The sequence below is a fragment of the Hippoglossus stenolepis genome, chromosome 7, assembly GCF_022539355.2.
Source record: "Hippoglossus stenolepis isolate QCI-W04-F060 chromosome 7, HSTE1.2, whole genome shotgun sequence".
In the NCBI taxonomy this organism is placed as follows: domain Eukaryota; kingdom Metazoa; phylum Chordata; class Actinopteri; order Pleuronectiformes; family Pleuronectidae; genus Hippoglossus; species Hippoglossus stenolepis.
Window position 1 is genome coordinate 1,582,140 of NC_061489.1, and position 26,549 is coordinate 1,608,688.

Consider the following 26,549-nt stretch of genomic DNA (forward strand, 5'->3'; position numbering starts at 1 on the left):
ATCATGCATTAATGTGTACATTGAATGTCTGTAAGATCATCATATGTTTTCTTCATTAAATATCAATCATTCATTATAATTTATCAAATCAATAATTTATTATGTAATCATAACTCAGCAGTCAGATAAATGTAAAGGAGTAAAAAGTGTATTGTTTTTCACAGTATGCACAGTAATGGAGTAGACATAAAGCAGGATAAAATGGAAATAGTTAAGGTACCTCATATTTGTACATCCTTATCTGTGGAAACTAATGAAGAACAGACATTCAGCATCAATTGATCTGAAGGAGACTGTGATGTCTTGGATTTATGAAGGCTGGAGGAAGTAAAGTTCTGGAAGAGCTAAGGTTGGTTACATCTCATTTTTATCTCCATTTGATAGATAAGGCCAAAGCTAGTAGTAAATGAATCTTGAAGATTATTAATAATCTTACAAGGAGGAGCCGTGTTCAGGAGAGGTTCAGCTTAATGCACAGTGACAGAAGACAATCAGTTTTTAGTGTTTCCTTTTAGTCTATGAGTCACAAAAAAGGAATTGGATACAATTCAAGATGCTGCAGGTCAGTTTAAAATTCACTGCTCCAAAAGATTAAGGGAACACTTCACAAACAGGATATCATTGAACAAAATATTTCGTGTTGAGGGGGATCTCCTCCCAGACCTGGATCAGGGCATCAGCTCGTGGACAGTCTGTGGTTGTACTTGGCGGCACCGGATACACGATACATAACGTCCAAGAAGTTCTCAATCAGATTCAGGCCTGGGGAACGTGAGGGTCAGTCAATTGCATCAATGCAGGAACTGCCTCCACACTCTGGCCACATGAGGCCGGGCATTGTCCTGCACCAGGAGGAACCCAGGGCCCACTGCAGCAGCGTAAGGTCTGACAATCGCTCTGAGGATTCCATCCCGGTACGTAACAGCAGTCAAGGTACAGTTGGCTATGAAAGGGAGGTCTATGCGACCCTCCAAGGATATGCCTCCCCAGACCATCACTGACTCACCGCCAAACCGGTCATGCTGGAAGATGTTACAGGTAGCAGCACGTTTGCCACGGCATTTCCTGACTCTTACACGCCTATAACGTGCTCAGTGTGAACCTGCTCTCATCTGTGAAGAGAACAGGGCACCAGTGGCGAACCTGACAGTTTGTTTAGAAACAGCCTGCTGGAGGGCATTTTGTAGGGCTCTGGCTACTCTGCTCCTCCTGCTCCTCTTTGCACAAAGGAGCAGATACCAGTCCTGCAGAGGGGAGGTTGACCTTCTACATCCATGTCTAGCACTCCTCGTGTAATGGCCCGTCTCCTGGTATCTCCTCCATGCTCTTGAGACTTTGCTGGGAGACACACAGCCAACTCAAATTCTTGCGATGGCACGCATATATGGGCCATCCTGGAGGAGATGGACTATCTGTGCAAACTGATTGGGTGCTATCATGCTATCAATTACAAAAATGGCATCAGCAAAATGCAAAACTAAAGAAAAATCCAACAGGAAGGATAAGGAGAGAGAAATGATCTGTAGCAATCACTTGCAAACCAATCCCATTTTGGGGTTTGTCTTGCTGTCACCTCTACAACCACTTGTTGTTACTTTCAATTTGCACCAAAGCAGGTGAAATTGGTCGCTTCCTAAATGGAGTTTGCTGTCCGAGACGTTAAATTGACTTGGTGTTATACTGTGATGAATAAGTGTTCTCTTTTCTTTTTTGAGCAGTGTATAACGCAGGGGTATGATCAGTATGTCAATTTTTTCATGAAACTTTACAATTATGTTAATCGGGTAGTGGAGCGGTGACACTTGATATTTTGGGCTTCATGATTTTGTCTTGTGTCTGTTGTGATAAGCTGGCGACCTGTCCATGCTGTATACCGCCTCTTGTACCTTTAAATATATGTATCCAAAAGCTTCTCCTCTGGGAGTTATTCCCCTTCTCTCATAAATTGTACTAGGTATATGTTTATTGTTGCATTGAGTGTTCAGATTCCGTCAATACCACTTATCATCATTCTGTTCTCAGTACTTGAAGATGAAGATGACTTTTGATTAGATGAGATAAACCATAAGGAACAGCTTTGCTCACATTATTGAATTCCCTGCTGGTTACAGGAGTAACTGATCATAAACTAAACAATAAACCATCTCAACGGTCACTTACGATAATATTATTTGTGTCCACCCGCTTTTGCTCGTCTTCGTTGTGATGATGTCACACGTACGATGATTCTGCTGGGGTTTGTCCTCATGACGTCACGAACGTCTGCGCTCTGACCCTGTGGTTGTAGAGAAGAGGCGGCGCGCCGGAAAGCTACAGGATAGCAAGAAGCTAGCAGGTGTGAACCCAACCTGGAGGTCTGCAGCGGCGCTCACCGGCTCCAGGCGAACGCGTTACGTCTTCAGGTGTCTCTGAAGTGATTCCCGTCGGACGGAGCAGCTGCAAGCGCCTGTTTACACGAGCGAAGTCCGCGCTCTGGCCTCGACAACGGTAGCTAGCATCAGGCCCAGCTAGTGCTAGCCGCGGAGCTTACTTTCCCGTTACCAAAAGCAAAACAAGGTAAGCGAGGGAAACTCGTTGTATGGACATATCGACAGTCTCCCACGGACTCACAACACACAGGTGTGATTTGCTCTGCTGGCCGGTCAGCCACAGTCTTCTCCTTCTTTAAAATGTGTTTTCGCTAGCTTTATGCTAACCGATTCGAGCTCAACAACTAACCCTATTGACGGCCGCTGAGTTATTTGGTTGTAGTGGGGTGTCTCCCCGTTAAAGAAGTAGGCAGTGTTTGTTTTGTATTTTATTGATTAACTGGCGGTACTTGAAGTACATTGTATATTAGCTATGTTGGTTTCGTTTAGCTAAATATCGGAATTATTAGCTAACTAGTTAGCAGGAGAGTCTCAGCGAGGCGAGAAAGTAAACATTAGGCTGTGTGAGGAGAAAGGTCAGCTCCTGTCATCTCCAACCAACCAGTCGGGTTAGACATTATAGAATCTGTCATGTTTTCACTTTCACTGTGTTAGCGTTGAATTAAGTCGAGCTGGCTTAAGCCAAGCCTTCTCCTCTCTGCGTCCCGCGCTGGTTGTTTACAGTGGAGGAGGAACTGTCAAGAGGAAGCCCCTGTGTCCTATAAGCCTAAACCCAGACCGGCTGCTGCTTTCAGCCGTTCAGTTTGTGTCCAGGTTTAAACGATCCTGTACACTAGACCGCTCAGCCCCCAATTTACATATAAACATCCGAGCAATATTTCAGATCTTATATTTGTTAGTTGAATCTATTATCATCAGTCTTCACCCTCCACACTGTGCCAACAGAAGAGAAGATTTCAGGAATATCTGCTAGTGTGCCATGAATTCCCATCACACTTTACAATCCAGCACTTTACTTCTTTATTCTTAGTAGGCATCAAGTCTGAGAATATAACATAACATATTTATCCATAATTATAAAAGTCACAATTATTATTCAAGTTTAATCAATTATTGATGGGAATAAATGTCTGTTGTTAGATCACTTATTAGTTGAATTTAGCATACGCCTGAAGTTAAATAATATTGTTTTGACTGGATTGTAACATGTTGTTCTGTCGTCACTAGAAAGACCACAACGTTACTTGTACTAGGTCATGAGGAGAGCAGGCGCCCCTGGAACTTTCACATGACCACTGCTCTGTACACATAAACACACTTCAAACTTGTATATAAATGAGATTTTTTATTTTTATTTACTCATAATGTAAATATTTCTTGTTGTTCGTGCTACCTTCTCCATCCTGACCCACTGTGTTGTTTTTTTTGTTGTTGGTAGGAATGAGTAATGACTTCTGTGGTAGTGTCAGACGGTGGAGGGAACATAGTGGAGTATGTCACCGTCATAGAGGAACCCCAGCAGGTGAGTCCATTCCATACATCTTTACAGCTGCAGGCAGAAAAGCACTACACCAGGTTAGAAAGGGTAGTGAGAAAGGGGAGAAGTTAACAGTACAGTGAATGCAGCTCTATTGCTCTAGTGCTCAATTTAGATGGAACCTTAAGTAATGTGATTATTTATTCCTGTGTTTACCTACTATTTTCAATACCAAACTTAAAGCTGTCCACTTGTGATCGAATCTCTCAGGATGGATGTTAATACCCAGTCTGAACAGGGCCTGAGATTTAAATATACGTCTGAAGGAAACCACGTACTGCTCATCACCTGCTCAATACCATCCCATCAGTGAAGGACGGTGGTGGCAGTACTTCACTGTTAAAGGGGTTTTCAGCAGCAGGAACAGGGGCAATGGTCAGGGTTAAGGAAAAGCATATTGAAGGAAAGTACAGTGAATTCCTTAATGAAAACCTCAGGCAGGGCCCAAGATTCACCTTCCTTCCAACGGGACAACTATCCTGACATCACAGCAGAGAAAACGCAGGAGCAGGTTAGAGACAGAGATGGGAATGTCCTCAAGTGGCACAGCCAGAGCCCTGACATCAAACATCTGTGCAGAAAGCTGAAAATAACTGTTCATTGACAGTCCCCATCCAAACTGACAGAGCCCAAGAGCATCTGCAGAGAAGAATGGCAAAAACAAATCCCCAAATCCAGTGGTTTTAAAGTTTTAAGAGTCATACTCAAGATTTGAGGCTGTATTAACTGCAAAAAGTGCTATAACTGAGCATTAAATAAAGGCCTTGAATAATTAATTCAGTTACTTGGGAGAGTTTCTCCAGAAGATGTTTATTCATTACTTCTGTGAGGTGTACTATTGTTGAGAACTGCCAACATGTTGACATCACTAAAAACATATATTTTTTTGTCTCTATCCAAACTGTGTTCAGTGTGAGCAGCATCCAGTTGAGGAGGAGGAGGAAGAGGTGGTTCAGCAGGAGGTAGAGGCGGTGATCGTGGAGGGTGGCGAGGAGGTGGAGGAAGATGTGGATGAGGAGGAGGGCATGGTGCTGCAGGATGAGGGCTGTCCAGCTGTGATTGTGGAGGAGGTGCCCAGTGCCCAGGTGGAGGAGTGCTACTCAGCTCAGGTCCTGGTGTACGACGACGAAACCTATTTGATGCAGGATGTGGCTGATGAGCAGGAGGTGGTCACTGAGGTGGCTGAGACTGGTGAGCGGGTGGAATTCTTGTAATGTGAAGTTTGCCTTCTAAATAGTGGGTTGATTTATGGGTATTTGTTGAAGTTCTTCTGTGTGGTTGGAATGGGATGTATTCTAACTTTTTTTACAAAAGCTAGAGACCTCCATGTTACAAATTCTGTTCAATAATTCCACTTCCATTCACACACATTTAATTTCCCCTCCAGCTCCAGTTATTATTTCCAGTCCCAAACGCTGTCGAAATGCAACAGTAAGAACTGTTCGTGGCTGCTTGTGTTCCCTCTAATAAGATTCTAATGCTAGAAGTGAATCTATTGATTGTCCAGAGTGAACACAACGAGAAGCAAGTTGATAAGACTGAGTCATTTTCTCTGTTTTAGTAACGCATCCAGCAAAGCCATTTCAAATACAAACCTTGTGATCACCACACTTTCTGACATGTCTCTTGTGTAGGATGCTAAACACATGTGGTATTTGAGTCTGTTATATATTGTTTGGGTTTGTGTCATGTCCACTCGCCCATTTAAGAATGCAGATACTATCCAAATTAACAAAAAGCTTTACAGTGAACTTTTCGATTTGTAACACATCATATAGCCTTGTCACATATATATTTTTTTGCTATAAATAATCAATGACAGCATTAGCTGAATCCCATTTTGCCAAAAGTCGTTAGGTCTAAAGTCTTGTATAAGTCTTGTGTCATTAGCTTTAGTTTTTCTAGTATCTATTAAATAATGATAATAATATTTAATGCTATATATTAAATTCAGCTCCAGGTCTGAAAATAAACTGCATACGACTGTCTGAAATCTGCACAAGCTTAGTATTGTTTCATACTCGTCTACATTTGCAATGCTTCACACAGAGAAATTCTGTCTTTGCACTTCAACTACTGTTGTTGTGTATTACAGCAGTAGACTGCCCCCTGCTGGCCGGAATTATGTCTGACCCTTTAGACTAGATCACAGGAAACAGGAAGGGAGGAACACATTGTCACTACAAACCCAAAACAAGGAAGTTAACATTTCAAAGTAGCTGAGGTTGCAGCACCGCATTGCTGTCTGTGTTTGTCTCATTTTCACACCAGAACCAGTATATTTCTCTTACTAGTTGTCTCAGGTCTGGTCTTACTGTCTCCTCAGTGAGTGTACTGTGTGTGCTGACAAAGGTTTGTGTGTTCCTATTCTCAGTGGAGATGTCAGGTCATGACATGGTGTGTTTTGACAAAACGTTTGAAGCAGCAGAAGCTCTTCTTCACATGGAGTCTCCTGGAGGACTCCACAGTGAACGCAACACAGGTAAACACACAGCCAGTAACACACAGGAGTCTGAGCTGCAATGAGTGGCTGTGTTTTTTTGTTGATGTATATTATTGGAATGAGTATTTGACAGGTAAATAAATTCACATCTGTTCCAGGCTTTATCTGACACCTCTAATATGAATCAGGCTGAGTACATCAGGGTTCATCACTGTACACTGTCTAATGTCCTAATTCATCCAGTTAATAGATGTCATACAGATAAAATATGTCTCATTGGCTGTGTGAAATATAACATTTGTGGACACATCCATGTGTGCATATGAACAAGCAATCTGAAAAGAACTATCTGTTATGGAGAATATCTCAGCCAGTAGTATTCCGTGTCTTGTGAGGTAGTAGTTTATGACCATGAGACTTGTGGTGATATTTAATGTGAGGATCTGCTGTCATGGGTATCTCTCTTATACACACAAACAGAAGCAATTCTACATCAGTATTTACAGGACTCCTGGCTTTTCAGCCATCTTAATAATAATAATAATAATAACCCCACATACAATGTCCATATCAGAAGTAATAGTGTGACTGTTGTTTGACCCCAGCAGAGGATGTGATGATGGAGACGGTGGTGGAGGTGTCAACAGAGTGTGGGCCCATAGAGGAGGAGTCCTTCCCGATCCCTCCTGACTGTGAACCTGCTGCCAAGAAGAAGAGAGGAAGTCAGTATCCCTGCTACACACAGGCCCCATTCAAACCTGTTGTTGTATTCAGCGCTGAGATTATCACTTCACACCTGACATTAGACAATGTCTCCACATGAACAAAACAGTGAACACAACTCAGTGGGATAGTTAAATAAAATAGAGGATGCCCATTTGTTGGTCACTGTTAATTGTGTGTGTGTGTGTGTTTGTGTTTGTGTTGAATGTAGGTGGGCGTAAGCCGAAGTCACACCAGCCTGCCTCCAATGGCTCCTTTGACTTGGGGATCAAGAAGAGACAGAGGGAGGGCAAAGGTTTGTATCAGCTCTATGTGTGAAGTTGACAGCCTGCGGCATTCTGACTGCTGGTCTAAATTCTCCCAGGAGATGTCTGTGTTATACAATGGAGTTGTCCTGGCAGCTTATGGGGTTGTGCATCAGTTCACTGTCATGCACAACAGACTCAAAGTGAGAGGTATACAGAGACGGCAAGTGCCTACCTACTAAGAACTGCATGACTCTCACAGAAACGTGCACAGCTAAAATTATGATGAAGACCTTATTATATGATATTTTGCTGCCTATAGAGAGAGAGAGAGACAGAGGGGGAGAGGGAGAAAGTTAGCGTGAGTGAGTGAAAATATCTCCTGTGGTTGTTACAGTGCGTTCACAGTCTGTTCCTGTGTTCAGCTCACACCTTGATTTTCTCTTTTATTGGTGATAGTGTGATGTAACCAGGCCTGAAAACCAACTCAAGGAGAAACATTGTTCCCTTTAATTCACTTGTTACTAATCATTGAAAGCATCTTTAAGGTGCAGTTGGCCTGTGTGAGTCTTTTTCTACAGTTTGCCCCTGACCATCAATGTAGTGATAATAACTACAGTATATGTTGTGGAGCTTCAGAAGTTTATGCGGCTGTGCTTTGTGTCCTCCAGGCAACACCACCTATCTGTGGGAGTTCCTGCTGGAGCTGCTGCAGGATAAAAACACCTGTCCCCGCTACATTAAGTGGATGCAGAGAGAGAAGGGCATCTTCAAGCTGGTCGACTCCAAGGCCGTGTCCAAACTTTGGGGGAAACACAAGAACAAGCCCGACATGAACTACGAGACCATGGGCCGAGCCCTGAGGTCACACTTCCTTCTCCACTAATGCCTCATAGTGCTGAATGCTGTCTCTCCTGTCATTCGTAATAACTCAGCTTTGATGTGCGTGTGTGTGTTTAGGTATTACTACCAGCGTGGCATCCTGGCGAAGGTGGAGGGTCAGCGTCTGGCCTACCAGTTCAAAGACATGCCTAAGAACATTCGTGTGATCGACGAGGAGGAGGAGGGCGAGGAGTTGGAAGACAGCGAGGGCGTGGCCCAGCACCCGGCTCACCAGCAGGGCCCTGCCAGCTTGGGCACCAACTCCACTGCTGCCATCCCGACTCAGCAGACCTACGTCACTGTCATCCCCAGCAATGCCACCACAAGGTCTGAGAAGTCTATTTGGCTTTCACATGTGTTCATAACCACATATTGAATCTGATTTGCTCAGTGTTGATCTGTAAAACTGGTTTATTAAGTTTCTACTACTCAAACTACAATTCAGCAGCCAAGAAGTGATTTAATTAAATGATATAGCCCAGTTCGTCATGTGTAGGTATCAACCCTTTACTTGTAATTACATTAGAAGATCACAATAATTACTCCATACTCCATCAAAAATTCAAATAATATTAACCTGTCAGTACAGATGTATTGGGTTTAACCTGAAACTTCTTGGAAATTTACTTGCTGTTGTATTCGATGCGAAGACTGAGGACACTCTTATATCTCTATAGCAAATATGAAGCAAGATCCAAAAGACTTTGAGCTTAACTTTGCATAGTCTTTCCTTGCTGAGGGTTAAGGCCAGCGGATGTCACACCTTCTTAAGCTCTATGAGACAAACTGATTTGTGAATATGGGCTATACAGATACAATTTTATTGATTGAAATATTCAGAAGGAAACGGCTAACATGATTGTGTTTAAAGTTCAGCCATGAGATTATTGATCTTGTCATTTAACTGATAAGAAATGTACTGATGACTGATATGGTGTATTCTTCTCTGCCCTGTGCCTCCTCCTGCAGACCTTTCCGAGCCATGCCATTGGTCATGACCAACTCTCTAGGTCAGGTGACGTTAAACTCCTCGTCCATTCTCACCACCACCACAGGAGTCCCGGTAAGTGTAGCGAACACCTCCGGCAGCACTCCCCCCAAACTGGTGATCCAGGCTCTGCCCACCATGCTATCCGGCTCCAAAGCAGGAGAGAAGATCACCATCATCACCATCCCGGCCAACCAGCTCGCCTCGCTCTTGCAGGCCAATTCTACAGGCCAGCTCACGCAGCTCATCCAGGCCAAACATCTGGCCACACAGCTGACGCAGCAGGCCACCACTAAGCCTGCAGCCGGCACTGCGCCTACGATCCAGGTAATCGCTGGCCGGTCAGCACCGCAGCTCATCCTGGCCAAACCAGCGGCTGTGGCTCAGCGATTGCCTCAGCTCCAGGTGAGCCAGTCTCACCCCACCCTGGTGAAAATCCCCGCGCAGCCCCTGAAGCCCTCCGACTGTCAGCCTGAGGCAGCACAATCACAAGTAATAGTAGTAGAGGTGCCGCGCCCTTCCGGCAGCCCACCAGCAGCATCAGGAAAGACCCCGTCATCCTGAGGGGGTGGTAGTACAGGAAATGACTGTGGACGCTGCCGTGGAGGTGCAGGGCACGTCCCACACCTCCCCCGCCTCAGAGCAGAGCTGCTCTCTCATTGGCTCTCAGACTTTCAGCCTATTGTTGGTTTCCAAGGAGACTGAAGCCACACAAAGGATTAAAGGGACTGTTGTAAACACACTCACACAGGTGGTTCAGAGCTCAGAAGACATGGGCAGCCTTAGATTGTACATGAAAAGCTCCTTTTGTAATCAAACCTAATATAAAAGCCCAATGAGACTTTGTTGTAAACAAAAATGTAAAAAGCATTTTTTTGATACTCAGCAGGTATGTAACAGTACAGGCGTAGTTTGACTTCATCTCTTTCTTTCCTCTTTTTTCAGTCTAATTGTTTGTCTGCAGAGTTCTGTTACTCCACAGCACTGTCACCTTCTCCCAACGTACAGCATCTTTTTCTACTGGTCATCAAAAGAGAGTAAAAAGGATGTCTGCATGGAGATGGAAGAACTTAATGGTGTGCTCCACATTAGAAGTATGATATACTATTTTTCTTGTACTATCAATGTATTGAAGTAGATTTTACTTAATATGTGTATTATAAAAGAAGACAAATGATAATTGTAACTGTCTGAAGTTGTTTTATTAAGCCATCTGAAAAGTGACATGTTCTTAAGTCTATTTAAAGAAACTTTGCAGTTGTATGAACACAGTAACCTGCACTGGTCAGTCCACACAGAGGCCCTGTGCTGCTGGGAATGAGCCGGTCTCAAGTCACTTCTATGGCCCTGTTCAGGCCTGGTATTAACATCTGTCCTGAGACCTCAGATCAGTGTTAAGCTCTGACCTTGTCCGTTTAAACCTATGTGTTTCCAGTGACCACTGGGATTAGACCGCACATCATATCTGTTCACAAAGAACACATGATGTTGTTTTTAGCCAGTCTGAGTATATATATATATACACATTTGTTTGAACTTAGAGCAGTCCACTGGTGATGGGATGGATGTTAATACCAGGTCTGAACAGGGTCTATGTGAGACCCCCAGTCTCAGTGTGTCGACCAGCTCTGTGCTGGGAGATTATTACTGTTTACTTGTTTAACTTAACATTGCTTAGCTCTGCAAAAGCAGAAACTTGTGGACAAACAGTCATTTGACATCCTGAGTATTCAGCACTGCCCCTAAAATCTGAAGGGACCACAAATATTTACCTTCACTAATCAGAACAGAAAACGTAAAAAATAAAATATCTGAAGATGCTTCTTGTACATCGACAGTGGATCTACATGTGGGAGAGTACCGTTTAGAAGTGGAAACACACTTGGACTTACAAGTTATGTTCCACAATGAAAAAGGTTGAAATGTCACAGTAGCATCAGTGAGTTCACTGCATGCTGTGCCCCCAAGCTCAGCTACACTGAACCTGCAAAAAGACAACACAAACCCATGAAGATCTTCAACACCATGACAGAACATGTAACACATAGAAACATGGATGCAGCATTCTGTGGGTGCACACTTTGTTATACACTCTCTTATAAAACAGATCTCCTAAAAAGACCCAGATCTCTTTTGGTTATAATAAACAAAAGAAAAAACATCTGTTCACAGCTGGTAGAAATGACTTGCGTACGTATGCACGTTTACGTTTGCAGGAATCCAATCAAAGGGGATGTGTGATGGAGGAGCTGGAAGAGAACAAAATAGAGGTTTCAAATGAAATTTAAGCAATTATAATCAATGTCTTCGATCATGGCATGTTGTTAAGAGAGGCTGGACAAAGTACAGCCAGGAAGGACAAAATGTAAGTTAATGTGACTGTATACCATGCTGTATTATAGCTGTACAGGGGTTAGCACTGGATCATAGTTTGAATCCTGGCTCAGCCGGGGGTCTTTCTGTGAGGGGTTTGCGTGTTCTCCCCCGGTCTGTTTATCCGGGTACTCCAGCTCCCTCCCATAGTCCTCAGACATGCAGATTGGGGTTAGATGAATTGTCAGACCATGTCAGACAGTGTATACACACAGTGGTGCCCTGAGGTAACTGGGCCGGTGGACTAACGGGAGGCAGCCGGGGTGGTCTACCTTCAGGTTGCGTTCTGAAATGCACAACTCTGGTGAGCAGAAAAGCCCAGGTGTAAAGAGTGGTAATCTGAGTTACCATAGTATTTCTGACCAGCTCCAACCAGTTTAACCTCTGACCTCTCCCATCTACACAGAACTGCTACTCACTGGTTTTGGTTTCATTCTGAGTAAAAACTCTCAGGAGATAAACTGTTTCAGAAAAACTCAAAACAGAAATCATGTCAAAGTCAGTGAGATGACATTTATTCATCATACTGAGGAGTTTGAATTGAGCATTGAATATTTCAGTTACAGGAGACGTCCTGTTTGGAACAAACTTGCTGAACTATTAGCAAATGTTTGTCTTTAGGATTACAGACATTTGTATCATATCATTCACAGAGATTCAGCTCAGAGCAGGACTCGTGCTACCTGCCCTCAGACTGTCAGTTCACCTGATGTTGGTGGATGTGATGGATGGTGATCGTGGACTACGATAACAAGACTGCTTGATATACAATATGCCTACTCACATTCTACCATTACTGGTAATAACTCCATTTCAATTGTCATTGCTGCTCCCTTCATCTCTAGCAGACATTTTCTTATGTACAAATACTTTAAACATTGACACACCTTTCTATTATGTTACAGTTTCTTCTAATCCATGTTGTAAATATTGTAATTTTGTTGTGTTCAGCTACACGTGGTTGTACTGTAAAGCGCCATGTGAAAACAGACCATTTATCCTGTGATTTCACTCCTGTGTATATTCTTCCCAAGGCCAATCCTGCCCATGCCATGAGCACTGTACTTCTACTGCTGTTATCCCACCAGGCAGGATAAGTCCTCAGATCTCTGTTGTGATACAGTGAAAGGAACATATGAGTCAGTCTCCTTTCCCCCTCACGCTCTGCCCACAACTGGGTCCTCTCAACCAAGGGAGGAATGATGCAGACCATCCACTGCTTGTCTATAGGACTGTTTTTAAATGCACCCACTCGGAGATGTTGAAGGCTCTGTAGGAACAGTGATGAACTCACCCACACATCTGTTCCTATGTGGCTTTTAGTGAGGGGCTTCTGAAATAGATGCTGCAAAACGGGAGGCGGAAGCCCCACCCCCCACTACTAAACAATTATTGTGTGTGCGCGTGCTCGTATTTGTTGCCTCCTTAGGACTTTTCTGGTATAAACACTGACCTTGTCAGGACCAGTAGACAGAGATGTGGCGACTGTGGCTCAAGAGATAGGGTCGAACATTAGCCGGAAGGTCGGTGGTTTGATCCCCATCTCCCTCAGTCCGCATGCCGATGTGTTCTTGGGCAAGAGACTGAGCCACAAATTGCCCCTGATGGGTGTGTAAGCAGTGCGTGATTGATGTACGATAATGTGTGTGAATGGGTGGATGGACTGTAAAGAGCTTTGAGGGGTCCTCAAGACTAGAAAAGTGCTAAATAAATCATGGGGCCTTATGAGGCAAAACATAGTTTCCTGGTTAATGTTAGGATTAAGATGGGAGTTGTGGTTAGGTTAGTTAGGTATGAATTGGCCACGGTTAAGTTTAGGGATAAGGTTTTCACTAGGCTGTTCACAATGAATGGTAGTGCAAACCTGTGTGTATGTTTACAAAAAAAGAACTAGTTCACGAACTAGGCACAGTAAAATACATTTCTTTATTTATATTTTAAAATGTAGCACTTCTGCTCATGTCGTCATGATGTTGTCACAGCAACAACACTGTCATGATTACCATTGTAAAACTGACGAACCACCTCAGATTACTTAAGTGCAAAGTAAATCATTTAAAGACACTGTACTAAAATCTGTTGATTATGGTAAAACCAAATGAAAGTATAAATAATAATTAAATAAAAATTAAGTTAAGAGTCTTATGTGCGTGTTGGAAACAAACTACTGCAGTGGTTTTCCAGTCGTCAAACCCGTTAGCTACTGAGAAACTGAGCATGTTACTTAAGCGCTCATTATACATTCTGGATCAGCATTCTCCTCACTCGCTTCTCCTATTGGTCCAGAGCTGCTATGATGAAAGTCTATGGGGTTCCTCCCTGAAGCTGATGTCACAGAGCAGTGATAAATGGTCAGAGGGGTAGTGGTAGGAGGGGAGGCGGTCAGGGCCGATCTGCTCTTCAGTGGGAATGTCCAACAGGCAGTCCACACTCAAAGCATTATGGGTATACCAGATGTAGTCAAGCGTATTGCAGCTCTCTCCAGAGGGGCGGATTTTCCATGTGGTATAGGCTGGCTCCATCTGCCCGTCAGAGCTCAGCAGCTTGTATGCAGAGTTCAGGCCGAGGGAGGAAGAGCTGAAGCGTCTGTAAACATCCTCTGATGGCTCTGCATTAAAGTCCCCACACACTATTAAAGGGACGATGGTGGATGCTGACTCGCTCTGACTGCCAGCCCGGGATGTTATGCTGCGTAGGCTCTGCAGCAGGTCAGCACCCTGCGCACTCCGCAGCCTCTCCCATCCACTGCGAGCTTTCAGATGAGTTACAGCCACACACAGCTGCCGACCCGTTACCCTGCAACTCAGGGTCTGAACAATGGCTACCTGGTTGGTGGGCAGCATCATGGCTGACAGCCGCAGGTGAGCTGCAGCCTGAAGGGAGAAGCGTGAGTGGCGATAAAATAGAGCGCAGCCGTCAGGACCGTTATTCTGCTCTACATCCAGGCAGGGAGACCAGGGTTTTGGCAGGAAGCTTCCGTGGTAACCCAGGCTGGTCATGATTGGTTGGAAAGTGTCATAGTAGTGGTCCACTTCCTGTAGACAGAGGATGTCTGGTCTGTAGGTGAGAATCTCTTCCAGGATCAAGTACTTCCTTTCCTGCCAGTTGAGAGCATCCAGTGGACAGCGGATGAAGCCGTCCTTCCCCTCACCAAGAGCTGGAAACAGAATCACTGATGTTATAATGCTGGCAGCTTGGTGAAGACATCTTTGTTTAGCATACCTGCATGCTAACATTTGCTAACTGGCACTAAACAGTGTGCAGTTGAGTATGACAAAAATACAGTATCATTATATTTTCGAGTATTTGATCATTAACCAAGTTAAATGTACCTTGTGCCAATATGTTCCACTGCATGACCCGTATGGAAGGGTTGTGCTTGTGGTGGTAGGGCGCTGTGCCGCTGGGATGGACCAGATCCCGGTGTGGCCGGGCTGGTCGCCTCTGCAGGGCATCCTCACACTCTCTGAGCAGCTGGTCCGGGTCTACCTCGGCCAGGTCCTGGTCTGGGCTCTCCTCCGGGTACAGCTCTGGTTGGGCCAAGGATGAGCTGTTCAGTGACTGGGTCAGAGTACCAAACAACCTGCTGCTACTGCTGGCCCCCATTGGACTAACTGGTGGAGAGGAACCAAGAAAGGAAAATGTGTGGTCAGTAAGGGTCATCTATGGTGCTGTGAACCTTTTACTTGTTGCTAACATTAGCCACTGGTCATACCAGACCCAAAGAAAAAATAATCCACAAACCCAAACCCTGAGTGTTAAGACTTGAGCGAGTGTGTTTCAGTGCCAAAAAAAACATACAATCTTTTGTCACTACTGGTTTTCATATCATTCCCAACTTTATGCAGAGCCTACTCCATAAATTACCTTCAATCACTCCAAATACCATGAAGATCTTTGGATTTTTATCTTAGCCTCATCAGGCTAAATAATGACCTCTCTCAGTTCATCTTATAGGCAGAGTGAGGGTTAGCCATGCTGCGTTCAGCTGACAGGACTGTCCCCCATCACTGCAACAGTACAAAGGTTCTGGTGCTCTTTTAGAACATAGTGACTTAACGTTTGTTCAGACCACACAGTGAACCGCTGAGAAAGCAAACAGTTCATTATGTAAAGAGGAAGCTGACTGGTCTGATGTAATGAATGTATACGATCAGAATAACATACAGACAGTGGCTACAGTCGTACAGTACTTCTTTTTTGTATGAATTAAAGTGTGGGAACAAGTGCGCAACTCTCAGCGGACACAGAACGCAGAAATTGTGATTAACTTTTAAAAGCTGGAGGACCTGGGCCGACACCCAACTCTACCCTCCCCACAGACAGGTCCCAGGTCTGGGGTAGTGACGATACACATCACTTCAGACCTCTGTGCCTTACTATCCTCTGAAATGTATGTTCTTTATAGACATCAGATGTTTATTTGTTCACACAAATGTTGCACAATTTATTTACAAGTAGACTGTTGTTGCTAAAGAAAGTGCTCATTCTTTCCCTGAAGACTCATGTTAGTTATGATCATTTTTACTCATTAATTTTTGTTTTAGTAGTTTTATTGTCCTTAAATAAATAACAATAATAACTCGGGTCATGTGCAGTGAGAGCACGGGCAGGGTGTGCACAGGCAGGCAGGTGTGTTAGTGACAGACAGACAGACATAAATGCCAGCAAATCATTTCACTGGGTCCAAATGACAGGATTGGTTGTGTTTATTACAGTCCTGCGGGGGCCACACACAACGGTTTTTCTTTTTTTAGACAACTTTTATTTGTTGATGGCTATCAAGATGTGAAGAGGATTTCAACAAACAAGATAACCCATGTAAAAGGGTAATGGAAAGTCTATGGTGAGTGTCTCTTGCAACTCAACAGTGTATGTAAAGTTTAGTAATATTCTAGGATAATTACAGAGTAGCAGATATGAAATATCTAATCCTGTAATCCTATTTAAGTTCAAGCACACTATGACATGGTTAGAACAGCCTGTGTGTGACTTAATGACGACTCTGCACATCGTGAGAAATCTGTAGCTACTGGTGACAGTCTAGTACCTGAATTTTCTTTTTACCAATTTTTTTGCAAGGGTTAGGAAACAAACTCAAGTTAGCTGAAATAAAACAATTTAAATTATATATTTATTAGAGTGCTTCAGTTGTCCAGTTTTCTGACAGTATTCTGAAAATACTGAGGTATAATACAACTGTTCTGTTTCTCCCTGGTCTTTGTTGTTTTTACAGGAACCTGTCACTGCATGGTGGAAAACAGTGCACCAGTCATGCATTAAAGGAATATATATTCAGACATAGGCTGTGGAGAATCACTTCAGAAACTGGTCCTGGATTAACTCAGCAAATATCTGCTTTTGGCGAGTGTAATAAAATAAATAGGTGCCAAATCAAGGTAATTTATCAATCAATCAAATTGTATTTGCATAGCCCATATTCACAAATCCCAATTTGTATCATAGGGCTTTAACAAGGTGCGACAACAGGGTAAAAAACCTTAGAAACCTCAGAGAGAGCCACATGTGAGGGATCCCTCTCCCGGGATGGACAGAAGTCCAATAACTGATACAAATATCGAACCCCATCATTCGTCCTGCTTGCTGACTTTAACACAGTAAGTTACTGTCAATAAACATCTTACCTATGGTCTCCATATCAGCTTTAATGCTTTCTTCCCTCTTCTTTCTAGGTGTAATGAGCACAGTCCTCTTCTATCTCTGTCATTCACTGCTGACCTCTTACCTTTATCCTCTTTATTACCTGAGCATCACGCTCTCTCTGTACGTCTACAAAGTGACTCATCCCTTATCCGTCTCATCCTTCATTATACACCTGTCTCCCTCTCTCTCTGAATCATCACTTCTCAACCCTCCCTGCCTCCTCCTCGCTCGCTGTTAGACAGAATGACACCTCTACGTCTCAGGGTCACCATAGTGATGATAGATGCTTATTGTGAAGAACAGGATGCATCCTAAGATTGTGCAAGCAAGGAAGCATGTTTAGGGAAAGTGGGTGAGATTTTGATAAGAATGGGCATGTTGTCCAACAGGTGGGGATGGCAGGACTATCCAGTTCGTGCGCACACACACACACACACACAAACACACTCACACTCACACTAACACAATGGACTTGTTCTCTGGTAAACTTGGGAGAGAGGAGGGACGGAGAAGACAGTGTGTGGGTTGTTCTCTTTGTCACTGACACATTTCCTGCACATGATTTACTTGGACACAGACCGTGGACATAACCTGGTAAATTCACTAATCTGATTTCAGTGTTCACCATTTTCTGTCAAATACCTTCTGGACCTGAGTTGCAAAAATTCTAGCTTTTTAGCATTTTATGACCCTAACAAAGAATAGATACACCTGCACAATGTAATGGAATCTAATGCAGCAGGCTTGTAATAAACCCTAATTTTTTTAAATCAATAACGTTCAGCATTAAATTTAACAGAAACTGTTCTGAGAGGAAAAAAATTCACCTCTTCTTCAGCTGAGAGAAAACTGGGTCACTACAAGACCAGTAGTTGGGCTGAAACCTCAGAAGAAAGCAAAGAAGTGGTCGTTAGGATATCTCCTGCTCTTTTTCATCAACACTGTCAGAGTAAAACTGATTCAAATGTTCACCATGTTCACAATGACAATATTAATGTGTGCAAAATGCTAAGTTCAACTTGAGTGTGTTATCATGCTAATATTTAGCACTAAACACAACATACAACTGAGGATGATAGGAATGTCCATTATGCAGCCAATCCATTTTAAACTTAAGTACTGAACAACTTATAATGTACAATATACGAGTAAAGGATCAAACTAAGTTTTTAGATTACGTCTCATGGATTATGAATGTCTTGAGGGGCAGCCAATCCAATTTGTTGAAATATTTAAGTTAAAATCCAAAACGATCAACCTCCAGCAAGATCACAGTCATCCCAACACCTTTCTCATGGGAGCAAACCACTCTAAAGAACACAGTGCAAAACAGCACCTCTAATTTCAGCCTCGAACCGGATCCAGCCACCCTGAAGCAAAGATTTATCTCCAGATTTATGATAAATAAAGATAGCCTCATAAAAACATGAACACAAATATATGTATACTTACATGAAACAAAACGGAAACGGGAAGCACAAACACTAGTTTTTCAGCCTGTCTGACGTTTGTCCACCCAACATTCTTCTCTCCTGCCTCAGTCATCCCCCTCTCTTCCTGCTTCCAGCTGAACTGAGTGGGAGCAGGCAGTCATGTGGACGTGGGTACAGAGTGACTCCCAGTAAATGCTGATGCAGCCGAAGGAGTGACTCCATCATTGACTGGCCACTTCAACAATGTTCTCTCTCTCTCTCTCTCTCTCTCTCATGGTAGCACACACACACACACACACACACACACACACACACACACACACACACACACACACACACACACACACACACACACACACACACACACACACACACACACACACACACACACACACACACACACACACACACACACACACACACACAGCGGTATAGTCAGAGGAACCTCAGTAAACTGGAATTTCACTGTCAGACAAGCTAAGAAGTCACACACATTGTATTTGTGCATTCAATTTGCACCATATGTCCCAAGATAGTACTGACACACCACCTCATTTTTTAAATATCTTACTATCTAATATTATGATCATGGGTAAATACTTATCACTGAAGCTTTGTTTTTAATTTGATCTCATTTTCTCCTTGTTTCTAATTATTTGTTGTCACAGAGAAATCAAAAGAGATACATTTAATGGTTAAATTCCAGCGGTTTCTTGCAGTGTTCAGGGCCCTACCACAGCTGGTTCACTGGAAACGTTTCCAGAGACACTGAACTGGAACCTCCACTTATTGCATTACTTCCACTTCCTGTAGTAACAAGTGAAAATGTTCGCTGGGGAAATGGCATGTTGGAGCACATGATTTTGGTGCTGTAGAGATATATATATATATATATTTATATCTAATATTATATCTATATATTTATATTGTATTAGTACACATTCATCACTTATACACCACATTCACACATTGACGGGGAAGTTTGAGGTTCAGTGTCTTGCATAAGAACACATGGCCATGTGAATTGAACGAGCTGGGGAACGAACCGCCGACCTTCCTCTTAGTGAATGACCCGCTGTACCTCCTGAGCCACAGCTGCTCACCAACAAGTACTCAAGAAGTACAAACCGACACTAAAAAGCCAGTCGTCACATACTTCCATGTTTAAGTGACAACTCACCATTAGCACACACGTTAGATTAAAGCCCAGTAAAAAATATACTGAAAGCTAAAAACCTACGAACCAGGGTAGTGTCACGCTGAGCAGCACCTTTTCCCAGTCTTCACTTAAAATATTTTTATTAATAGCCAAAGAAAAGAGCCAGAGTCCAAGCTACTGTTGAGTAATAAGCCAGAATGTGCTGCTGGTTACACACAGATCAAATTTTAGGTCATATTGTCCTGTGCTGTGGAAACCACATGACAATTAACTTCATTACAACAGTGACATATTAGATTAAGTGGCAGGGCGCGAAGTGAATGACCGACTGTCCTGTGTAAATGTCATTTTAATCAGACACTGAGCTGAAACTGCTGAATTCCACTGAAACAAAGACACAACCACTATTTTACTTAAAACCACCATCATTACTAAAATGTCAGTAAAATGTTCTTTTTTTACTTACAAATATCTATAGTTTTTCTATAGATTTACAATTTCAATAAATGCATTAGATGAAAATCTCATGATTTTATTCCTGTACACATCTAACATCATGGTCATCAGATCCGGTTTAGGATACACTTGACTACAAACCAAATACTGGGTCTAGAGAGGGTCATTCACCTTTTTTATGTTACCTGAAGACCATCATATGTTTTCCTACATGCTGAGGGGAGGGGAATTCAGATCATTTAAATATGCAACCTCACCACTAGATGCCACTGAATCCTCCATACTGAACCCTAACTCAAGACATAAAAACAAAAGGAAGGGTAAAATAGGCCTGACTCATTGCTGTAACCATGGTATGTGACCCATGACCTCTTTACTGGATGGTTATGTAACTGAGCCTGACAGATCCCATTACAGGTGGAGGCCAGTAAAGATCTGCATGGAGTTAGATTAAGAGTTTTAGCCTCCAGAGGACTGAAACAGAGGAACGATTACAGCGGCTAATTTAAGGCACCATTTTCCAGTTGACCCAGGCCATGAGGGAATGTGCACGATTATGTATGTGCTGGTGTTTGGGTGGGGGTGACCTGACTTCAGGCTGAGACCCGACCTGTTTCCTTGTGACAATACCTAAAATAGACAACCTGGTTAGAACTGCTTAAAGACTTCAAGACCCGCTGGTTCCTGACTGGCTTGTGTTATACAAGCTAGAGTTTTTCACAACTGATATTTGTTTAAAGTCAAGTTTTCCTACAGTTACGCTTAAGATTACAAGATTTAAAAAATACTCTGTTTATCACATACACTTTTACTGTATGTCAATAAAGTCAATAAAATACATTCATAGGGTTGGGTTTTGGTAAAATATTTTTGCTGAATGTGTCACAGAAAAGGGTAACCCGGATGTATCTATAATTTAGGTTTGACTTCTAAACAGATTGGAATGAGGACGTTCATTATTTGGATCAAGTGACATAAGGTGTGCACATACTGTAGGTAGGGCACTGCTATTTGAATGTGACAATGGGATACATGTAACCTAAATTTCACATCTTCCGCTGTTCAAGGTATCCACAGGTTGTGCATAGGGCTAGGTGAAATGGCCAAGTATATTATCAATTCAATTTGAATTATATAAAATGTTGCATGTTTCTTTGACCTCGTGGACACAGTTTGTTTAGGTGAGTAACACTGAATCTAAACATAAAGATTGTTTAGCGGTCAAATTCACAGGTCACTTTTAGTTGAAGTTTGAGGGGTATATTCAATTTAAGTGAGGACTTTGTCGGAATTTCACAAGAGTTACGAAGAGTATTTGCAAAACATGTTTTTAATATAAGATGTCAGCACTTGGTTATTTTATCCTCTTCAACGTGTGTAGTTGTGTAGGATTTCTTTAGTGAAGGCAAACAACGCGTTTTGTGAGAAATCTAATCAGTTCATGTTCAAATCCAACTGAACTTCTGTACCAACTTTGAAGAAATCCCTTCAAGGCGTTCCTGAGATATTGTATTAAAAAACTGGGACAGACAGATGGCCAATGCTGAAACCCAACGCCTCCAAGCCACAGCAAGTGCAGAGGCATAGAAATATACATACCATATGTATGGTATTCACCTCATGTCTTTGTTGGATTGGTTTTTATTCAGGTTTTGTAAGTTGGCAAATTTCCCCATTGTGGGACTAATAAAGGACTTCTTATGGTATAGGTCTTCTGAAAAGTGGACTCAACACAACAGAGGATATGTAAGCATGTATGCAGTTGTGACAGGTCAAGAAGGGGGGGTGGGGGATCTGTTACATCATCAGCTTCACATGTGGCCCACACACACATGGTCCGTCTGACATGTGTGTCTGACTTACAGGAGTGTTTGGGACCTGAGTAAAACGTACAATGACAAATGTAGTAAAACGTTGACAGTGAAACGGCCATGGTGATGGTGTTATACATGTAGGAAGATGAGACCTGCATCTTTTTCTTTACATGAAAATATCTTTCTCTGTACTGTAGAGAGGTCTGTATATCTATATATAAATACAGAGCATTTACCACCTCTGTAGCTCAATGAAAAACGTGGTCACTGTAAAAAGATAAAGGATACTTCAACATGACATCAATACAAAGAAACATCTCTTAAATTCTTCTGGATGACCATTGATTGAAGTATGTGAGCGTGTTGTTTCAACTGAACCTAAAGTTTCTCTCGTGTATCATTTCCTTTCCACTCGCTCATCAGACAGACGCTGCTATCAGGGGCACAGCTGAGGAGGAGGAGGAGGAGGAGGGTTGTGATGATCGATTATCGACACAATCGATAAGATGATAACATAGACGAATGGCGAATAGGTTGTCTACACAAACCAGGTTTTGGCTCATGGAAAATGACACGTCAGATACGAATCAGTGAACTCGTTTCAACAGTCGGAACATGTTGTTCCATGGTCCCACATTACACTGAGCGGTATACTGAGGTGAACAGTACCTGGTGCGGCCCTCGAGGATGATGTTCCGCTCGGCTTCAGCTGGGGACCGGTCCCCTTGACTCCCATTTCACTTCCGCCGATACCGGAGCAGCGTCGCCCCGCCGGGTTGGAGGCTGGTCCCGCTGGAAACCGTCCTCTGGCTGCCGGTCTCCCCCGCGAGCACAGCTGGTTCAACAGAGCCGAGCAGCGACGCGCTGGATTCATGTTTGGCTGAATCCACCAGAGACACACGTGAAGGTCAGCACTGACTAAAACGTGGACTCAACAATAAGTGGGAATGTGACGCATCACGTCTCTTTGTACTTGTCACTGTAACAGAAGCCGGTTAAAGTTACATCAGTTTCCTGGTGACTCACGTAACACCGGTTACTGAGGGGCTGTAACCTAATGGTATAGTCCGTGTCGGTTTAAAGAGGGGATCAAAATACCTTAGAATTAACCATATAATAAACACATTAATATGACTGGTGGAAATGAATGAGACTCTTTTATCTTCTGCCGGAAACGGAAAAAGTCTAGATCTAAAATAAGCTACATTCAGGAATCCCCCCTCCTGACTAGTGGTTCGAGCCGCACTGTCACCAATACCAACGAGGCGAGAACAGAGTGTTAACCTTTCATAAACCAGCCAATCAGCTTCCAGTAGGTTGTGAGACTGGAATGACGTACACGATACGGCCATCCGCGTCATTTCCTGACGCTATTTATGCAGAGTTCCCCCGAACACCAGGAACAGTCTGGTCTGGTCTGTCAACCTAAAGAATAAACAAGAATAACTCGAGCAGGATCAGTTCCCCATCTCTCATTATTGTTATTCTTAGCCTTATTCTTAGTAGTAGTAGTAGAATTATTATTATTATTATTTATTTCTTGCAAGATGTCAGAAACTGTAGTTTCTGAATACCAGTTTACCTGAAATACGTACATTTGAACTCAAAATTGCCATTTTCAGAGTTCATTAACTTTAGAGAAGTGTTTAATAGTCTATTTTTGCAGAGCTATGAATTATTCTCTCCCATGTTCTGTATCACTGGGATTAGATGGGAACAAACTAATGTCCTAAGGCCGTTACATAAGTAGACAAAGGGTCAGTAGTGTCAAGATCCACTTTCTCTGTTAATTATTCACCAACTCAAACACAAAACAGAGCCTCCGGAGTGTCCTGTGTTCTGGGTCTGTTTTCAAAGTATGCTTTCTGTAGAGTCACTTTCATATGTACACGTCACAATACTGAAAAACACAAGCAAAGAAAACAAATAAATCAGAAAGCACAAATGTATTTACACTTGTCAGGCTTGTGATTTTAGGGTCAAATCAAGAAAAAAGGACTATTATTTAACAGGGAAAACGAGTATGGTCTTTTTGATCCTAAAAAAACTGTACGCAAATTATTCAAAAAATATAAATTCTATGGACAATTCTAAAAAAATATAAAATGATAATAAAATATAAAAATTGTTCGTAATTTTTTTTTTGTCATGGCAGCTAAGCAAACAGACAATGACTACTAGTGACATATATTAACGGAGGTACTTTTTATTTTGCTTGACACATTAATGTTCATTGGTAATCAAAAGATTGTATAAATTCACCCACTATATTACCGTCAGACTATCTGATGCCACGATGTTGTTATTCTCACTGTCAGGGTCATCAATCAATCAATCAAATTTTATTTGTATAGCCCATATTCACAAATCACAATTTGTCTCATAGGGCTTTAACAGGGTGTGACATCCTCTGCCCTTAACCCTCAACAAGAGTAAGGAAAACTACTAAAAAACCTTTTAACAGGGTAAAAAGAAGGTAGAAACCTCAGAGAGAGCCACATGTGAGGGATCCCTCTCCCAGGACGGACACAAGTGCAATAGATGTCAAGTGTAAAGGAGAACATCATCAAGATAAGGGTATTAGCAGCATTGATAAGGGTAAACATTTTGAAGCATAACTGAAGGTCAATGAATTGATGGATTATTGTCAGTAATGGTCGAGTATCTGAGGAGAAATACTATATATCAAGCAGTCCTGCTGCAATCATAGTCCATGGTCAGCTGCCACCACGATCATAATCCACCATCAAGATCGGATGCCACTATAGTCCACAGTCATTGTCCACTGCCGCCATTAGGATCCATCATCAGCTGCCACCTCGATCGTGGTCCACCACCATTATCTGATGCCAACACGATAAAGGATCCGCCATTATTATCACGATCAGCCAGCACGATACAGAATCCGCCATACTGGATCCACCATTACGATCTCTGATATGCGATCCACAGATCATAATCCACGATGTAGCCAGCCCTGGCCCTGGATCTGCGGACGATAAGGCAAAGGGACTCCGGGGAAGAAGTCAAGTCAGTAACATGTATTGATGGGATATGAATTACTTTGATGTGATAACGATTGAGAAGAGGAAGGAGAAGCTGGGAAGAGAAGCTCCGTGTGTCATGTGTCCCCGACCTTCTAGACCTATAGCAGCATAACTAAGAGCAGGTCTAAGACAAGCCTGGACCAGCTCTAACTATAAGCTTTATCAAAAAGGAAGGTTTTAAGCCTACTCTTAACGTACAGATGGTGTCTGCCTCCGAACTGAAAGTGGAGATGATTCCACAGGAGAGGAGCTTGATAGCTGAAAGCTCTGTCCTACTCTACTTTTAGAGACTTTAGGGACGACAAGTAAGCCTGAATTCTGGGAGCGCAGTGCTCTAGTGGGTTGATAAGGTACTAACAGCTCTTTGAGGTATAATGGTGCCATATTATTAAGGGCCTTGATGGTGAGGAGGAGAATTCTATTCTAGATTTAACCGAAGCCAGTGGGTGAAGCTAATACTGGAGAAATGTGGTCTCTTTTCTTGGTTCTTGTCAGGACACGTGCTGCAGCATTTTGGACAAGCTGCAGAGTCTTTAACAACTTACTGTTGGAGCCTGATAATAAGGAATTACAATAATCAAGTCTGGATGTAACAAAGGCGTGGACTAGTTTTTCTGCATCTTTTTGAGAAAGGACATGTCTGATTTTTGAGATATTACGCAAGTGGAAGAAGGTGGTCCTAGAAATTTGTGTTAAGTGTGAATTAAAGGACAAATCAGGATCAAAGATCACTCCCAAGTTCCTGACTGTTTCAATGGAAGCAAGGGCAATGTCGTCTAGCGCAGCTATATCATTAGATAATGTATCTCTAAGGATAGATTCAGGGTCCATATAGGAAGTCCTATGAACACATCTTGAATTTGCCCTGTACATTTAGTTTTTCTTGCCATTTATTAACCCCATCTGTCTGCTCGGTTATGCAATCTATTTGGTTCACACCCACACACACACACACACACACACACACACACACACACACACACACACACACCACACACACACACACACACACACACACACACACACACACACACACACACACACACACACACGTATTTTATATATATTATTTACATAAAATGGAGTAAAACAATTCATATTTTATAATAATATTTGGTCAAGCATGACTCCATAGTGTGAGTGGCAGTATGTGTGAAAAAAACATCAGCAAGATAAAGTGGCATTCCTTCATACCTGTTTTACCCACTCCTAAAGCTGCATGATGATCTGTGAAATATGGGGCCATGCACGTAATGGTCCTTTGTAAACAACAATCTTAAGAAATACAATATGGTTTATTAATAATAATAATAATAATAATAATATAATAAAATAATGTGTTGATAACTGTTACTTCTTTGTGTGAGTATCTCCAAGAAAAAGTAGGAAATGAGCCTCTGATTGAAAGATTAACAG

General features: G+C 42.6%; 2 protein-coding genes across 6 annotated transcripts; one reads left to right on the plus strand and one right to left on the minus strand.

Annotated features, from left to right (window-relative positions):
• The first annotated feature begins 2,252 nt into the window (after nucleotides 1–2,252).
• Nucleotides 2,253–10,373, plus strand: LOC118112235 (ETS-related transcription factor Elf-2). Of its 3 annotated transcripts, none has more exons than XM_035161385.2 (9): nucleotides 2,253–2,619; nucleotides 3,808–3,891; nucleotides 4,818–5,097; nucleotides 6,281–6,388; nucleotides 6,955–7,071; nucleotides 7,284–7,367; nucleotides 7,989–8,181; nucleotides 8,278–8,526; nucleotides 9,169–10,373. In XM_035161385.2, exons 2-9 carry the CDS (start codon nucleotides 3,817–3,819, stop codon nucleotides 9,749–9,751), a joined length of 1,689 nt encoding a protein of 562 aa, XP_035017276.1. In that variant the 5' UTR covers nucleotides 2,253–2,619; nucleotides 3,808–3,816; the 3' UTR covers nucleotides 9,752–10,373. The 3 variants fall into 3 exon arrangements, with proteins under 3 accessions (XP_035017276.1, XP_035017275.1, XP_035017277.1); XM_035161384.2 differs by having other exon boundaries at nucleotides 2,253–2,556; XM_035161386.2 differs by having other exon boundaries at nucleotides 2,253–2,556; nucleotides 6,958–7,071.
• Nucleotides 10,374–13,467: 3,094 nt separating this feature from the next.
• nocta (nocturnin a) lies at nucleotides 13,468–23,410 on the minus strand. 3 transcript variants are annotated; one of them, XM_035161388.2, is made up of 3 exons: nucleotides 22,756–23,410; nucleotides 14,893–15,090; nucleotides 13,468–14,717 (listed from the first exon to the last, which is right to left on the minus strand). In XM_035161388.2, exons 1-3 carry the CDS (start codon nucleotides 22,958–22,960, stop codon nucleotides 13,852–13,854), a joined length of 1,269 nt encoding a protein of 422 aa, XP_035017279.1. In that variant the 5' UTR covers nucleotides 22,961–23,410; the 3' UTR covers nucleotides 13,468–13,851. The 3 variants fall into 3 exon arrangements, with proteins under 3 accessions (XP_035017279.1, XP_035017278.1, XP_035017282.1); XM_035161387.2 differs by having other exon boundaries at nucleotides 14,893–15,174; nucleotides 22,756–23,408; XM_035161391.2 differs by lacking the exon at nucleotides 22,756–23,410 and adding an exon at nucleotides 18,677–18,807 and having other exon boundaries at nucleotides 14,893–15,174.
• Nucleotides 23,411–26,549: the final 3,139 nt, after the last annotated feature.